The 18,382-nt window shown below is 43.9% G+C and overlaps 1 protein-coding gene across 4 annotated transcripts in view; it reads right to left on the bottom strand.

Annotated features, from left to right (window-relative positions):
* Positions 1-18,382, bottom strand: part of Nachra3 (nicotinic acetylcholine receptor alpha3 subunit) — a 175,379-nt gene that overhangs the window by 33,546 nt on the left and 123,451 nt on the right. For all 4 annotated transcript variants that reach the window (XR_013082084.1, XM_076786294.1, XM_076786293.1 and 1 more), the window contains exons 3-5: positions 15,421-15,540; positions 2,970-3,109; positions 2,794-2,838 (exon numbers count right to left, since the gene is read on the bottom strand). Coding sequence is in view for 3 of the 4 variants with exons in the window: in XM_076786294.1 (XP_076642409.1) it covers positions 2,794-2,838; positions 2,970-3,109; positions 15,421-15,472 (237 nt within the window). In the remaining variant the exon portion in view is untranslated. The remainder of the gene's footprint in view (positions 1-2,793; positions 2,839-2,969; positions 3,110-15,420; positions 15,541-18,382) is intronic.

Here is an 18,382-nt window from a genome sequence, read left to right as displayed (position 1 = left end):
TATCTAAATCTAATTGGACCAACGTATAGAATAAATATATTAAGGGTACCCATAAGTAATCAATTATTTGCAAAGAATTTGTTTTGCCTTTAGTTCTGTACCGATCGTTGAAGAGGAAACACGTATTCTTTTAAAGTTTTCGGTAAAGCAGCCTATGTTCTAAATATTCTAAAAAGTATAATTATTTTTTACAACCCTGTAATAAAATGGTCGCGTCCGTACCTTCCGAGGATCATATTCGTCATTGCATACTTTTTCATTTTCCTGCGGGATTTAATGCAACGGTAACAACAAAGAAAATTTGCGATGTTTATGGACATGTATTGAAGGTCAATAAGTGTCAACGTTGGTTCAGAAGGTTCGCTGCTGGTGATTATGATCTTTCTGACAGGCCTCTAAGTGGACGACCAGTTGAATTTGATGATGACACCCTAAAATCTCTAGTGGAAGCTGATACAAAATTAAGTATACAAGAATTATCGAGAAGCCTTGGGTCCACATGGTCAACTATACAATGGCACCTACACGAAATGGGAAAAGCATATAGGCAAGGAATATGTGTATCCCATCAATTATCTGAGACGAACAAGAATATTTGTCGATCAATTTGCACTTTATTGTTATCCAGATTTCGTAGAGATCCATTTCTTAGCAGAATCGTTACCGGAGATGAAAAATGGGTTCTTTATGATAACATAAAGCGTTCCAAGCAATGGCTTTCTGCAAATCAAATCGCAATATCAACCCCTAAACCTAGCTTATCACTTAGAAAGGTGTTACTGTGCATTTGGTGGGACTGTCGTGGCATAATTCACTTTGAGTTGTTGAAACCTGGAGAAACAGTTACTGCTGAGTTGTATTGTCAGCAATTACAACGGCTGTATTCAGAACTATTGAAAAAGGGGGCATCTTTAGTCCAGAGAAAAGGTGTAATACTACAAATTGACAATGCTCGGCCCCATACAGCAAAACTCACTCAGGAAAAAATCAAAGAATTGCAATGGGAAGTTTTACCGCACCTCCCCCCCGTACTCACCGCATACTGCTCCCTCTGAGTATCATGTTTTCAGATCTCTGGAGCATTATTTAAGAAATAAAACATTCACTTGTGTAGAAGATGTAAGGTGGCACCTTGAGTCATATTTTGCTTGACGAACCCTGGATTTCTCTAAGAGGGGGATTGAAAATTTGCAGGAAAGATGGCAAACTGTCCTTGATAATGATGGAGATTATATAATAAATTAAGAAATGAAAATTTGAATTTACTACAAAGTTTGTTTTAGATTTCAAAATAATTGATTACTTATGGGTCCCCCTAATACAAAAGATCAAACTTAGGTGCGAGAAGCAAGACTTTCCAGTTCGAGCCTCCGGGAATGAAGAACATTCGTCAATTTATTACATTTGCAAGAAGCAAAGACGTGATCCGGCGCGGCTATTATGGCAAACGATTACACAGGATGTTTCGGAATAATCGCTTGGGGGGTCCCGAGGAATTAGCATCGCGCGAAACGAGTTCAACGGCCCGGGCATCGGTAATTTCATTCGGGTACACGGGGATTTCCACGGGTTTCCGTGAAATATCGACAGAAAAAACACCGGGTGGAGACGGAACATAGAAAGAGAGAGAGAGAGAGAGAGAGAGAGAGAGAAAGAGAGAGAGAGAGAGAGAGAGAGAGAGAGAGAGAGAGAGAGAAGAGAGAGTGAGTGTGAGAGAGGGAGAGGGAGAAGCAAAGGAGGGAAATGGGTGGAACGCGGAGGGACGGTCGCGAATCTATCTTACGTAATCCTGCAGCCGAAAGTGGGTTGCACGGTTCACCGGACTTATTTTGCGACTCTCGAGTGGAAGCTTCTGGCCGATTTTCATTCCGCCGACTGCGAGTTTATACAGGGTGTTTCCGTGATCGTGGCGTGACCGGAAACGAGCCGATTTCTCGCGCGAAAGTAACCCGAGAACTCTAGAATCGAACGTTCTTTTTTTTCTCGCTCTCTCTCTCTCTCTCTCTCTCTCTCTCTTCCTTTCTCTGTCCGTCGGCGTTTCTCCGGGAGGAATCGACTTCGAGAGGTTCTTTCCGTTCGTGCGAGGCCGTAAGTAGAAACGGTGAGCGATAGACGGACGCTTTACGGACCCTCCTGTCGACCATCTTAAACGTTTCACCGTTATTTTTCTGCCAAACCGAACCTCTCTGTTCGAAAATAGAGTGCGATACAACAATAAATTTGCACGAGGTCGGCATCTTTTTGGAAAGAACGTTTTTTAGGGGAACCTTTTTTATAGGCGGTGTAGAATTACCTGTTTCCGCGTAACTTGCACAGATTCTAAAATATTAGGTCGTTCCATAAATTCGTGCCGAGGATATGTTTATATTATTCACCATTGAAAAGTATTTTAATGAAAAACCGCAGAAATTTTATAGTGACGTCTCGTGATGTCTTTGCCAAAAAGGTCAGAAGAGGTTGTGGAATGAAAGAGTGATTACATATTTTATTTTTAGAATTTAAATGGTACAAGTGTAAACGGCACGAACTTATGGGACGACCTAATATCTGTTCCGTGTGAGAACACCTATCAAAAAAGTTTCTCTTCCTAGAAGTTCTACAGGAACTTCTGAATCGAAAAGCACAAGAATGATTCAGAATAATTAAGAATAATAGTATTATTCTAAACCCAAAAGATAACTGTTTATTTCAACCCCTGGTGATACCCGAACAATCCGATTGACCCGAATGGAAACAATGAAATTATTAGTAAAGAAATAAATATTCTAGAGAGTACAGAATGTGCAAGCTCACCTGCTCGACCCACAGGTTAGTCGTCATGATTTGATTCTTCAGGTTCTGCAAAGAAAGGCAATGGTTACGGTCGTCGCTCTCGAAGAGAATTTAATCGTATCTGCGCGTTGGTGTACGCGCGTGTGCGTGTATGCGTGTGTGATCGCCGTTAACACACGGCTAATTTCGACACTCACTACATCGATCAACTGGGAGAGTTTGAGCTTGATCTTAACGGTGAGGGCGTCTGTGACGTTGACCACTGGACGAACCAGCTTGTTGTAATTCGACAGGAGGTCGTCGTACAGTCGCTTGGCGTCTGGGTTTCCTGAGCATCCTGTAACACCAGGCAAACATCAACAATTAATTAAACGGTCCGCTGTCGTTCAAACCTCGGCCGCTGCGGATTTTCTACCAATTAAACGACCCGGGAGAAATTTATCAAACTTTCACCACGGTGGAACAACAGTTCAAAGATCGCGTACAAAATTTATCAGATAAATTCGCGTTTTCTAAGGAGAGAAGGTGAAACCCATTGAAGACTGTACAATTGATTAAATCAATTATTTTTAGTAAAATAAGGCAGTCGTTTATTGAAACAACCATCAAAACTTCCATAAAATATTTTGAATAGAATTTTATAAAAATGAAACCTCGAAGAGATAGTTTCTTCATTACTTGTGGCAAGAATAAGATAAAAATACGCATAGAAATAGACAATCTAATTACATGATGTGACAGTAAAACCGTGGACGTTCAAAGACTCGCAAACTCGTTCAAGTCGCAGGCGAAACCGGGGCCGAGGAAAACCTGGTAAAAGAAGAGGGGAGGTTTTTCCCGAGTTTTCACGGCTCTCGGGAAAACCATGCCCGTTTCGAGCGCGTAAAACAGGCAGTGCTATTAGACCGATCCGACGTTACTGGTGCGCTATGTGCATCGGCAAACTATGAGGGGTTAAACTGGCTACGATCTTCGGAGAGCGAGAGTGGGGGTGGCTGGGTACACACAGCTGTCGTCAGGTGATGTCTGGCGAGCTGGTTCGAGGTTATCCAGGCATCGGTTGTCACAGGGATGTTTATGAAAGTTCCGAATGACAAGTTGAGCAAGTCGGCGAAGTATGCGAGTGAAAGTTGGGAATGAGAAACGGCCCCGACGGCGCGGCGCGGCGTTCCGTTGCCTCCGCCGAAATAGGGGACATTGTTTCCGTAGAGTCTCGCTTGTCCATGGAAACTCGAGTCGCGCGAGGAGACGGTTGTCTTTCGATAAGAGGATTGCGTAATTTCGCGAGGAATCCTTTGAGATCATTCGAACAATAATAAAGCGACAAACGGTCCCCGTCGTCTCGGCGATGGAGAAACGGCGAGACGATCTGCGACGGTTGTTCTGCCGCGCTGTTTGTTTTCCTAGCGCGTTTCGCGACGGGTACCCCTTCTCCCTGCGAAACGCGATTATCATCCGAGGATTACGTAAGCGCAAATGACAAAATAATGGAGAACAGTTTCTGCGCAATACAAATTCTATAATTGCTTGAATCTTGTGCTCGAACTGTTCGGGAAATTTCGATATTAGTACTTTGAGAATTAAATTAGGAGACAATTGACACGAGCGTTAAGCCAAGTTCATTTCTGCGAGAAAAATTATAAAGCAAAGATCAACCATGAACGAGAGTTGATATAAGCCCGAGATTCTGACCTATTGTTACCGATCAGATAGTAGATGGGATCCCAGGATCAGGGTAAAGGGAAGACGAGGCGAATGTTACGGGGTCCACCGATCTCTGTTCAACGTTTTTCATTAATCTGGTAATAGATTTCGCTTGGCACGGTACCCCGAGGTTATTATTTATCGTTTCCGAACGTTATATTATCGGTGTTTCACGAGCTTCCTGGAGCGATACCAGGACGGTTCATAATACGGTTCAATGTGTACGGAACAACGGTAGCGACCATTTCAATTTTGAAGCGGTGCCAGGGGATCTCGGCGACACACCTTGCGCCCGCACACACTGCCTATTTATTCCATTTATTCACCCGTGGATTTCCGAGTAGTCTGTCATCGATCGGGCGAGCGCTATGAGTCGGTTGCTGCTCGGCCATGTATCGCAAATCCGTAATGCGAAGCTTAAACCGGTAAGGCAAGTCGTACAAGTCGGTCACTGGCTTTGGGAGTCAGTAGTACAGGTCGGACATTGACCAGACTCAGTTTTGACAGTATTGGAAATCGTGAATGTATGTCTTTATTTTGGTCAAACTACTGTAAGGAATTCGAGCGATCGCGACTCATGCGGGCCGCAACCATAGGCCGGCCAAGGGCGCAGTTTATGATTACGGCGCGGACGTGACTTCAGGCTATTTTTGAGATTTAGCGGAACTTTATGTTTTATGATGATTTATTAGAGACTTCGTATTTTAGCTAAAGGTCTCAATAGCCGTTGACGTACCGTAAGACATCTGCGGACCAAATGCGTAATGTTAAGGGCCCTAGGTAGGCGACGAGGATTCGGGGCGAGGTTACCCTAATAAACTGGTCGGTTTCCCTCACCCTGTCGCCTCTCGGAGGGCGTACTTTAGAATTAAGACACCCGTGATTGGCTTCCGAAATGTAACCGCCTACACGGCAAAAACCGTTAAAAGTGTAGAGCGGAGAAGAAGCCAACGTTGTCGTAGCGCGCACGAGGGTAACCTCTAGTCCTTGTATTTTTCTGGAATAAACGTGTTTATGAAATCGCATTCTAAGATCCTCGACATCCTTACACTACTATTTGGTTCAACTATTTGCTTCGACAATCAATAGTTCACTGTTCAGCATTAATCGAATAAATGGTACAAGTCAGCCACTGTCCAGCATTGATCAAACAAGTAGTAGAAGTCAGCCACTGTTCAGAATTGGACAAATAAGTAGTGCAAGACCGTAGCAGAGGTCGTGAACTGACTGAATAAGTAGTACGACTCGGTGATTGCTCAGCCATACGTTGAAAATCAGTGGTATCGGTCTTAATTGGACAGGCTACTATTATTGTTCGCCAATCAGCTTTCTAAGTCAGTAATACAGGTCAGCCGTCGACCAGATTCGCGTTTGTAAGCGAGTGACATGTACCTGTCATTGTTCAGACAATGTGGTTCAAGTAGCGTAGGTTGGCCATCGATCAGACGCATAATTGGAGCCAGAGGAATAGATCTGTCATTGAATGCACAAGTGGAACAGATCGGGCATTGGTCAAACGAGGATTATAAGACGGTATAAATCGTGAATTGGTGAGACTAGTAGTACGACTCGATCGTTCACGATCGACATATTGAAAATCACTAGCACGAAGCTTAACTGTGCCGACTAATATTACAATTCGTCTACCAGCTTTGCAGGACGATAAGATCGATTATCGGTCAATAACTTTAAGATTGGACAAGCAGTACGACTCGGTGATTTCTCAGGCATGTATTGAAAATCACTAGCACGGAGCTTAACTGTGCCGACTAATATTACAATTGGTCTACTAGTTTTCTCGATATTAGAAAAGTAGTACAGATGTATCACTGATCAAACATACAGTGGGGGAGCAAGTGGAGTGCATACGCGATTATCGAGGCAAACAGCGTAAATCTTTTCGCGGCCAGGACAAGTAGTATAGATCGTCGGCTGGACAGTGGAAATATCTGGGAACGGTGTCGTGGGCGTGGGAATAAAGGGGAAGAGGGGAAGAGGGGAAGAGGTGGATCGTCGAATCGAGAGGAAGGTGAACGGAATCGCAACGGTAGCTGTACAATCACGTAACGCGGTGGATCAGAAACGTAATGATAACCCGGTAGCCGAGCAGACGGCCATCGATTCGATCGCAATCTTTCCGTGAGTAATCGGTTAACTATCCGGAAATTACGTGCGCCGCGAGCGTGCCAGGGCTCGGTTTTCTTCGTGCCGAGAACAACGGAATCGCCGAGACTCCTCGCGGCCGAATCTGCACGGTTGATCGCAGGATGCTCGGCGACGTTTCAATCATTTCTCCACGCAGAACGCGATACGCATCGCGAGAACGATCGATCGATCGGCGGCTGGTCTCCGCAAACGAAAATCCACGCTGATTACGAACGAGAAACACCAACCGGAAAACGCAACCAGCGAATCGGTATATCTGATAAATAATTCACGACGATCGCATAAAGAGTCTTGCGCCGCTAATAGCGAGCATTATTCTCGAGCACTATGGGAAACAGTTTAACGAGGTGCTCGTTTTATATGGAATCCGACAGAGTCGTTGATAAGGTAAACAGATACTCCGCTCCTGTATACTAATCCATTCAAATGTATACGTTCGTTAAGATCCGCGGGGCCGATTATGCTCAACCATTGACCCTTTACGCCCTGACGTTGCTTCAGCGTGCCTACAATTTTCCGATGTATTTACTTTAAATTAACTTACATTCGCCATTCGTGTTCGCTATCACCTTCCGTGAAACTTTTCACGACCCCCTTAACCCAACGAATAAAACACATTCGCTTTATTGCGTCGTAATATCCATCTCTCAACCCCTTGCGTTGCTGCGATTTTCTTTGCATCGTGCAGCATATTATAGCACAACGGGTTAAATGGTTAACGACTGGAAAAAAGCATTTCTTTCTAGTCCCGAGGCATTAGAATATCGCAGCTGAAATTATTTTCCCTCGAGAGAAGCCAAGCGGGCCCAGTAGAATAAACCCGAATAGATCGGACACGAAACGCTGCATTATAAATAACAATTACGCGAAGCGAATGGTGGCGTACCGAGCAAGCGGAGGCAGTCTCTATGGACCAGCCAAGGAGAATGAGATTCGGACCCAGGCACTAAGCGGTATTGACCGGTTTCGATCAGCCTAAACCACCCGGAATAAGAATGGACCAATATGGTAAGTGACGTTAACTCGAGAACGTAAGGCAATCGACGTGTGTATCTAATCAAGTGAGTGGTATTGTCTGGTAACAGGTCAGAAAAGTAGGTAGATAGGTGGCGTTCGACGTATCGAGTCGGACGGGCAGAACGGCTCCGATCTAATCAGGTAAGTAGTACACGTCAACGCTTGTTCGGGCCACGAGGAACACTCTTGCCGGTTGTCGTTGCGACACGCAAAACGCACCGGCGAACTTTCCAGAAATTTTCGCGTATTCCTCGCAGCAAGATGATTAGGAAATTTGGATTAGTTGGTTAGTCAAAATTGATTTTCGAGTTTTGTAAGAAAATTGTGTCAAAGCGTTAATTGAATGACGTGGAACAAATATACCGCACGGTACAAGAGGATCGTCTAACGTCCCAAGATATCTAACATCCAGGCGTTAAATGTCATTCCCGGAGGAAAATATTTTTGACAGTGCTATTTCAGTTGCCCCTAAAGTCGAGCTAGAGGCAATTTCTTGAAACGGCGTAATTTTGTAGGAGGAATTTCCGCGTTTAGTCCTATTTCCTAAATTTCCGTGCGGCTTACGACCGGCGGGAGTAAAGGAACGAGCTCCTTTTTTTCGCACGTTATCGATTCGATACGGCCTGTGCGCGGTATCCGGGCCAAAAAGAGGGTGCTTGGACAAAGGTGCATTTGTTATCGACAACCGGCGGGGGGAAGGGTCGAATAAAAATTCATCCGGGGTCCAAGTGGATTTTGACGGGCGCGTTCTAATGGAATCAGACGAGCACAACTTTTTCTCCGGAGCGATTACGGAGCCGGGTCCAGAAGAATCGTAAAAATGTGTGTACACACAGCCTCTCTTTGCCGATGGAGCGGGATTGGTCGCTCGGAAAAAAGTGGGTGGCCTCGTGGAAACCGATTACACGGCTTTATCTAAAAATTCATAGTCTCCGGGCAAAAGTATTTTTCGAGGCCCCTCTCGCCCTCGCTTTTTTCCCCCCGAGCGGGTATTAACACACCATCGGGCATCGCTAACATTTTCGAGGGTTATTTTCAGTCGAACGATCCTGGGGTTCTATTTTTTTTTTATAATCCCATTTTCTAGCCGTCGCGCCTCGCGCGATAGAGATATTCAACGCGTCGCAGTTGCACAGGCGACCGTGTTTTATTGCGCACGATTTTCGGACGTTGGCCGATTCGCGCGCGAGCCGAGTTTTATGTTACGAAATTGAAAAATCTTCAGCGTCCTCCGGCAAAGAGTCGACGCGCTTCTTTGTTGTGATTTCATTGCCTACAAACGCGACAAGGACCGTTTTCGGGAGTTTTTATGCGCTTGTATTTTGTACTTCGAGCGTTAGAGTATTCGAGAGAAAAAAAAACGTCAAGTGCTACACCAGTGTCCATAGAAATCATACAAAACCAAAACAATTTGGTTCGTTTAACAGATTGCTGTAAAAATTGATGTTCAAGTTTGGTAAAAATAATGTTATCGGTCATACGCGACTGACGTGGCACTTGAAGTGTTAATTTCGATAATCAAGGGACCGGCGATTCAGGAACATCGATTCGCCTATTTAATCGAAGGTGTTTGCATTTTTACGCGGAGCGTTACACGGCCGTAAACGGGGCCGTGATCGCGGCTTTATGGAAACTCGAAACGTCACGCAAACACGTCGGCGTTTGGCGATGTGGATTTCCGATTCGCCGCAGGACTAGTTCTTATCGTCACAGTTTTCCGGAAGCGAAAAAAGAACCTGTATCGATCTCTATGAGATAATTTGATTGAAAGCATGGACGAGTTAAAAAATAATGTGATTTCAAGAGGAAGAATTGATATTCAGATGTTCGTGTGTTGTACGACGATTTCTCCGAGTCACCCGGTATACGCGCTCATCCATTTCAAAAGCGAGGTAATTACATACTGTTTGTCTGGCCAGATGCGATCCCGCCCTCCTTAATAAAGTGGCCACGTCCTATTCTACTTACCGGACAGACAGACTCATTACACTTGTCGACCATGTACGGCTCTTCTACTTGTCCGTTCAAGCGCCCTCCCCATTCTACTAGCCTGTGCAAACACGATCTTGCACTGCTTATGTGTTTACCTTGAGCCCACTTTTCGCGTCTGACCACATTCGCCGTGTTCTACTTGGTTAGTTAGCCCCTCTGTTCATCGCACGTATGTATCTTCCCCGTTTTGCTTGCACTACCGACCGAGACACCTTCCTACTAATCTGGCAGTCTCACTGATACCCAACACCTCTCTCAACTTACACTACAACTTTTTTTCGTTAATTACCAAATCCAGCACAGTCGCGAAACTTACAGGTCGTGATACAGCACACACGGGAAATATTGATACGGATAGAGATATGTTCAAGGAAAAGGTTCTATTATGTCCAACACTCGACAAAATTCTTTTGGCTATCTCCATCTCAGTTTCGAAATTTTCTTAGAATTTTTCTCGTTCAAAAATGAACACGTTTGTTCTTTTGTAATTTTTTTACGCTGATCCGAGGAAAGATTGTTCCCAGGCATCGAGGAGATTCTTTTGACAAACTCAATCTCAACTTTAAAGTGCTGTATAAGTTTCACGCGTAAAAACGATTATAATTGTTCCCTAATAATTAATTGAAGCTCATTGGAGGAAGCGTTCAAAAATTTCTGAGCGAGGAAACGCTGTTAGCTCTATCGATCGCTATATTAAAGTTTTTACTACCTTGATTATATTCAGTGATCGTTAAATTCTCCATTGTGTTTCTTTACCTATATATGCAACGCTATTTTCATTTTTAGCACGTTGAACGCCGCGGGAGTGATCGGCGCTATTACTTAAAAATTATTGACGTAAAGTTAGTGCCACTGAATACCACTCTATTATTATTGGAATTAACTAGATTATAATGTGAGGTGGGAATTTCATTACCAAGTAAATACCAATTGTTATCAATAGTGCCAGTCACCGTATCAACACCTTGTGCTTTATTTTAATGCTTATCGTGTACCCATGTATTCTCGAATGGCTGTATATCGACAGCAACAACACAGAATTTCATTTCATTTTAGAAGAACTTAATAACATACATATTCGAGTGGAAGCTGTTGGAAATGTTCATCAGGAGTCCGACTTGTATCAGCTATTTAGTACTGTCAGGTGTAATGCATGAAATGCGAATTTGAATACGAGTTAGTATTGGGATTTAAATCGCGCGGAAGTCGAAGCAGCGTTTCGGAAACGATTTCATTCGGAGAGAAGCGTAATATATAAAGTTTCTGGATGAAATGGCCTATCGAACGAGTTCCCGTGGCGTTCTCCGTGAAATAAACACCGGATAAGTGGATACCGGAGCCGCGAATAAAGAGTCTTTTAAACGTCCCCCGCGCCGGAACTCAATATTTCTCGATGTGTCCGGCTCATCGAGCAATCCCGTGCCACGAGAGAGAGAGAGAGAGAGAGAGAGAGAGAGAGAGAGAGAGAGAGAGAGAGAGAGAGAGAGAGAGAGAGAGAGAGAAGGAGAGAAGGAGAACCGTGCGAAATGCAATATCGTCTCGGTTACATAGTGCTCGTTCTTATTGGCGAACTAGCTGGCCCGGCCGCATCGAAGCAACAATTTCACGGACGTCGATTCACCGACTGATTGCTCCGATAGTATTTCTTCCTGATTCCGAGCCGCACTCGCGGCGATTAAAACCAGCGGGCTCGATTTCAAAAGGTAGCGAGATCACCTGTTTCGTTCGATGACTCGCGGTTACTGGCACGAGTATCGATACCGAACGGGACCGAGTCGAAGCTGGTCGATTTTGTCGGAACTTGTGCCACTTGCGAGAATGCTCGGAGGAAAACTGAGACACTTCTAGCCGACGTGGCCACTTCTTGTTAATGTAATCTTTCTTGCCGAGATATTTACATTGATTAATAAATTTTCTGAACTATGCACAAAAATGTGTACAGATCAAATGATAAGGTTGTATCTGGTTTTAGTAATTCATACAGATTCTTAAAATTTTGTCAGGCCCTTAAATCGTACCAGGAGGTTGTAGAAAGCTTTTCCGAGTTTCGCAATTTAACCTCAGCAGAATGAATATTAATGCACTATGCAAGGAATGCGTGCAGTACACGAGCGATTGTAATTTAATGCAACGCGAGGGAATAAAATAAAGGAACGCTCCACAACGATATTGCTTATTCCACGATTAATAAAAGCTTACATCTCTCCCATCCGGTATCTTTTTAATTCAATCTAGCGAGCACAAAACAACGCGCCGCTATGAAAAAGCTATTCCATACCGCACACCGGTGAAACAGATGTACAGTAATTATTAATAACGAATTGATCCATTCCGACCTGATACAATTTGGTAGACCAACACGAATCTGGCAAATATTCCTCTATCGTTTACAAACAATTTGAAACGTCAACAGGTTTCGATACAAACCGAGCCGATGTACATCATGTTACATCGACTCTGCTGCACGACATTTTAGTTTCGCTTTTTGGAACGGCGAAGGATAACGAGATAAAAATTGAAATTTTTGGAACACCGTGTGGATGGGGCGAACATTCGGCTTTAATTCCCGGGAATAATCGAGCCGGATTTTGCCAGCGGAGGAGCGGAAATCAAATTACTTTTCACCGGGGAAAAGTTCTGAACCGACGCCGACGACGCCGACGACGCCGACGACGACGACGACGACGCGAGGCAACGTTTAATTCGCCCCTTAACTTTTTTTCCGCGTCTGGCGGCGTTCTAGAGTTTATAGCGCTCTCTGTCCCAGTTCCTCGAGATACCGGCGCGGCGGCTCTATTTATAATATAACCGGCGCGGCGTGGCGGCGAAGAAGCCCCGTGGTTCCTGAAAGTTCATCCTGCGGGTCGAATCGACTGCGCATAAATTTTGCAAACACGTGTTCGTTAGACACGTCCGCCTGCACGCGACTCGGGAACGTGTTACGGTTGCTGCACCCTGTCTACCCGCCACCCCATCGCCCTTTTTCGCGGTTCGTGCAACCCTCTGCTCGGCCCCTTTCATCCCCTAACCTCCCTCGTGCACCGTTTTACCTGGCAGATCACCTGAAACCCAGGGATCGAAAGAGTTATGGAACTTTTTAATAGATTCTACTTAAAACCCGGACCGTGGAACTTTTTTTTCCCAAAGACCACCGATGGGAACGAAAGTTCTTCAAAGGGAAAGTTACGGTTTGAGTACAGCTTGTGAAATGTAAAAGTTGAAATCTACTCCGGGGACAGATACTTCGTTTGACGACGTTAAAGAAGTTCTCGAGCGTTGCAGATAATACTGCTCAATGTATAGTGCTCAATCTTTCAATCGAGTTACTTTCGAATCGTGAACTGTTACGAAGACGCAACGGTGGCTAGGACAATTGATATACAGGGTGATTCACGCAACTTGCACACCTATATAACTTCCAAAGAATGCATTGCACGAAAAAGTTTTGTATACAGAAGTTGCATGGTCTGAAGGGGCACACAATTTAGTGTATTTATTTTTTTTTATAGGTGGGTGTTTCGGAGATTTGAAGGTCGACTTTGTTTTTTTAAATGAAATACTATATTTTTTATACCAAAATATGGATGAATGTCGAATTCTGAGTAAAAAAGTATTGACCTTCATTAGCCCTAAACCTAATAATTAAGGAATAATTTCACTTTATTTCCTGAAAATTTTCTTACAAAGAAAAAAAAATCATTTAATTTTCTTTTTATTTTCCTTTGGTTATTTTCCTTCCATCCTTTGGAAGTCCTATAGGTGTGCAAGTTGCGTGGACCACCCTGTATTAAGAAAAATTGTACCAGAATTAACGCGTACCACAACACAGTTTATACCAATAGGAATACTATGACACAATGAAGCGAAAGAATTATTTGTTGAATTAGGAAGAGAGCGAACAATTTCCGAAAGTTGACGGCGAAGTCGAACGACGAATTAACTTTGTCATCCTCATATTATTATCATATTATTATCATCATATCATTCATTTCTAACATAGAGAATTGATAGGTCAAAGTTGTACAGATTCTAAAGTATATGGCCCTTGAGAGTGCTTTTCAAAAATGAGTTCTAAAAAGTTCATTTGATGTTTCTTTCACAAAACGGAAGACAACTGTTTATTTCCCGGTGTAAAACACGTCGGCCAACGACAAGTGGAAAAAGACTACCATAGTCGGGAGTTGACGAGCACGGGACGGGCATTGTGCGAAACATTTACATTCGAATGGGAGCCAAGTGAAACGCGATGCATATGCACCGGCTAGTGCATCGCGGCGCATCGCGGCGCGTTGCGTCGCGGCGCGTCTTACGATTATATTCGGCGGTCATTGTGCGCCGCTGATGGAATTTACAGGGCGCCGCACACACCTCGACATTTGGATTGCAAAAGCAGAGATCCTGGAATCCTGGATCGACAATGGATTAGACAATGGCGCTAGGAATCTCAATGACCGCGGAATTCGGAACGGCCTGTGTTAAGAACCGAATGGGAACACCATTGTCGTTCCCCACGGTGTAGATTTCACGGGTCTTTCTACCTTGACGCACGGCGAACACGTTATCCAAAGATATTTTCTCCTTTCAGGATATTACGTTCGGTAGGATTACAATTTACAACGGAAACGAGTGGGCGCCGTTCAAAGCAGCAGATATTAAAAAAATATAAGAATGTCAGATTATTTAGAGCTCACTAAAATCACTGGAAATACATTTTTATTTCCCCCCTGCTCCTTCATACATTTTTATCGCCCACTTTCTGCGGCAACTTTGTACACTCTGGGAAAAAGTTATAGACCAGTGTAACGTAAAACGTGTTATTTTATTAAATACAGCTGATTCCCGTTCATCTGACAGGTAAAACAGAATTATGACATGCTGCTCCAATTCCGTTATTTTAAGCGCACAGGAAGTTGTGTCAGGGAATTACCGAATGAACGAATTGTAAGGCAAATAATCAAATTGAAAATGGCCCGACGAAGTCTACGAAACGTTCTCGTAGATCTAACGAGAGCGCCGGTGACTCAACTCGCAAAAATAAACTCCGTCTGGCCGGTTGCTATCCTATTTCACTTATCAGTGAACGACCTCGTGCCCGTCTGACCAGATACCGTGGTGTTCCACTTGCTCGAGTACGCGTAGCTTCGCCGAGCCGTTTGTCTGATCATAACTTTCCTCATTCTACTGATTTGAGCGTCGCGGACGCAAGGTACGTCGTGTCGCACTTTAAAAACTCCTTGGTCAATTATCTTTTCAATAAACGAACAAAAGCCTCGTGTAATCTCGCGACTTTGGTGCATCTGCGGCCCCAATTAATATCTCAAATCGTAATCTCTCGGTTTCCATTTAATTCGATAAATGGCTCGTTTGCCGTTTCGACCGACTCCACAAAATAAAAATCAGAAAATTTACATTCACCCTATGCCTACAGTTACTTTAACGCGTCGATATTAATTACAAAAGAATAGAATTTTATTCGATCCGAAGGAATGCAACAATAATCGCGTTTAGCATCGCGGGACTGGTCGTTGTTCGGGAGGGGGTTAAATATAATAAAAAAAAAAAAGAAAGCGATAGGGGTCTTTCGCGCTTCTCTGTGACGGAATTAATTTTTCACGGTGCACGGGATCATAATAAAACCACATGTCCCGACAGGAACTCGTACACAGAAGGAAGCGAGTGGTTGTCAACGAGTAGGGTGTCTTAGCACTGATATACTCTCGGACTGGCGAGCACGTGGCCCTTATTGTCCGATAGAGTTATTGGACTTACCTGATATGAGCACCAACACTATCCACATGATCCCCACCAGGCTCTTCATCATGTCATTGTGTCACGTCCAACTCATTTCTTCTCGCCTCCGTGCTCTCCGGACCCTTCACAGTTCCAGCACTGGAACAGGGAAAATGTTGCTCGATGGAGTGTTGTGGACAAGGCCGATGCGCCGCGAATAACTACTTAGAATCGAACGGGGAGCGGCGGGCACGTTTTTCCCAGATAAATGGCTGTCCATCCATCGCGAGCGCCAATTAAACCACTCAGTGGCGGTTTCGAGTGGAATACACCGGGACAACCATTTATTCTCATAAAAGCGTGGACGCGGCGTGCTGCACAAGCCTGTGTATGCACACCATGCTCGAAGGAGAGTTTTTAATGTCCGCCACTATTTTTCAACGCCCTTCGACACGCCTAATTGAAACTAAACGCAACACCGAGGATATGTCGCCGGAAAAAAAAACCGGCGGCTCGGAAACAACACGGTTTTCTGCCTCTGCGAAGAGAGTTAGCCTTGCTCCGCATCGTCATAGTAATTTCTCGCGCAAGTCCTTCACGTAGGATCTCTGAAAACATTTTTCTCTTCACCGAGTCGGTGGAGATTGTCTTTCTGGCGCTGAAATTAAGGATTTTGTTACGATATTGCGCGTTGGTGGATTTCTATGCGAAAAGCGATTAAATAATTACCAGTCTCTGTGCGAATTAAAAATGATTGTGATTATTTTGATCTTGCTTGATTCTGTTCTCAGAGATAGTCTGAACATGATAGATTAATGGAGCTGGTAGAGAGACATCTAGGAGTTGGGACAGATTTCGATTCACGAAGGATCGCGAGAACAGTGATCGGTATTTTCTGGATCAGCGCGAACCGGGAAACGTTTCAACGCGAGCACATTCGACGCGAGCGTGCTTTAAATCCGGAAATGTATCTCTGTTATAAAACCGACGATATTTCAAGAGATCCGTTGTATTTTTTTCCGCGGCTCGAAAACCCGGCCGGGGCCGGAGCCGGGGCCGGGGTCTGCAAATTTACGAGATTCGGCTGAAAAATTCGAGCACAGAGACGGCCGAAATCCGATCGCGTTAAATTTTCCGCGGATGGAAATTGACGAGGTTACAAGCAGGTGGTGGGATGCGCGCACCTGCGAGGAAACCAGCCCTCGATCGCGCACGTTCGAATTAATTAACCCCTTGTGGTCTCAACTTTTACCATCTCGTTCCCCAGCTAGTTCGCATTTATTTAACCATTTTCGCGCGGCATCGTACATTCCCGCTCTACCTGAATAATTCAGGATTTAACGAACAAAATGTAACGCGTTTATGCTCGCGCGCTTGTATTAACGTGTTCAAAAGTGCATTATTATTGCAGTTTAAAACCTGTAATTCTTCATCGTGCGACGACGCTGCTTGAAATATTTTCCAACGCGCGGTGCTGCTCTTTTTTTTTTTACACGTTTTGCATATAAAACGTCTCTCTTCTCGTTCGCTTAACAATATTTGCGATTTTTCGCACGGCGATGGTGAAAAATGTACCGTTAAACAGCGATACTCTTTCGGTCGAGTTTTCATCAATAGACTGTGGATTTTTGTGCAAAATAAAAAAATGATCCGAGTTCATTTACATAGACAATTATTTCTTTTCTTAATAAATTTAACGGTATGAAAATAATACAACGGTACTTTTAACCCTTTGCACTCGAAGCTATTATAACTCCAAAACGAAACATTTCTTGTGACCTAGAATATTTCCCTTGTATATATATATATATATATATATATATATATATATTTATGTTATACATATGAAAATGGTGCAATTTGCTCGTACAATACTGAAGTGTTTAGTAATTTATTACATACAAACAAATTTAATAATGTAAAAAATATTTTTAGTGGCGCCTTACAGTCGCCATTCGAGTGCTGAGGGTTAAATATTTCCACAAATGAATAAAACCCTCAGTCGTCGATATAATCGACAATATATTTTGTGATCTCTCTGCACCAGAACAGAAAGGTTGTCGTCCACAATTAATCTCACATCGCGAGGACGGTAGAAAAATATTCTTGAAATGTAACGTGGAGCAGGGCTCAGAGCGCAGCACCGCAAAAGATTAAAAGTCCCTCTGATCCCGTGGTTGCTCAGCCGCGAGAATGAATCCGCCCCGCGAAAGAAAATTGAATCCGTTATCTGGCCCCGAGCGAGAAGCGTTACCAGTGTCCGCCCCAGGTGTTAATTAATCATTGATAACCATCTGTCGCGAGCTCGTATCGTAAGCTCAGAAATAGTCTCGGTTAATAGTTTCCCCGTGGAACTGCGATCACCGGTTCGTTCATAAATCATCGCTCGGCGTTGCTAGCACCGTGTCACGCTACCTTCTCCTCCTCCTAATTAGATCCCAGAAAAATTTACCAGAAACCCTTCCGTGAGAGTCGACGAATTTTCGAAGAAAATTTTAAAACCGATCGAAGAGTAAGACGGCGGAAAATATGGACAAAATTTGTGTACTTGTTGGATCGTCCCTAGATCTCGTGGGAAGATAAAAGCACAATTTACCCGGAGCACGTCGAGAAAGTGATTAAAAATAGCAGATAAACGATCACAACTTCGGAACGGAGGTATGATACGCGAAAATTCAAACTCTGTTTTCCACCGAAAATTCGATGTTTATATTACCGTAAAGAGGTTGTTAAAAGAATGATTTCATAATCACAGAACTCGGTAAAGTTGGAAATTTGTTTTGCTCGAGTTGCCGATAAATAAACTGGCCGCTCTTAAATGTTTGAAAAGCGTCGGATGTTTCAAATGCGACCGGATTAAATTGTCGGAGACCGGAGCAGGGATATATCCGATCTGTCGGCGTTTAACGCGGTCGGCCGTTCGATGTCATATTTACACCGATCCCCGTCTCGCATCGCGCCTCGTTTTATCACTTTATTATCTAATTGGCTCGTATACCCG

This window comes from Halictus rubicundus, chromosome 4 (genome assembly GCF_050948215.1).
Source record: "Halictus rubicundus isolate RS-2024b chromosome 4, iyHalRubi1_principal, whole genome shotgun sequence".
NCBI lineage: Eukaryota > Metazoa > Arthropoda > Insecta > Hymenoptera > Halictidae > Halictus > Halictus rubicundus.
Note: the sequence above shows the minus strand (reverse complement) of the source record. Positions and strands in the feature narration are given on the sequence as shown.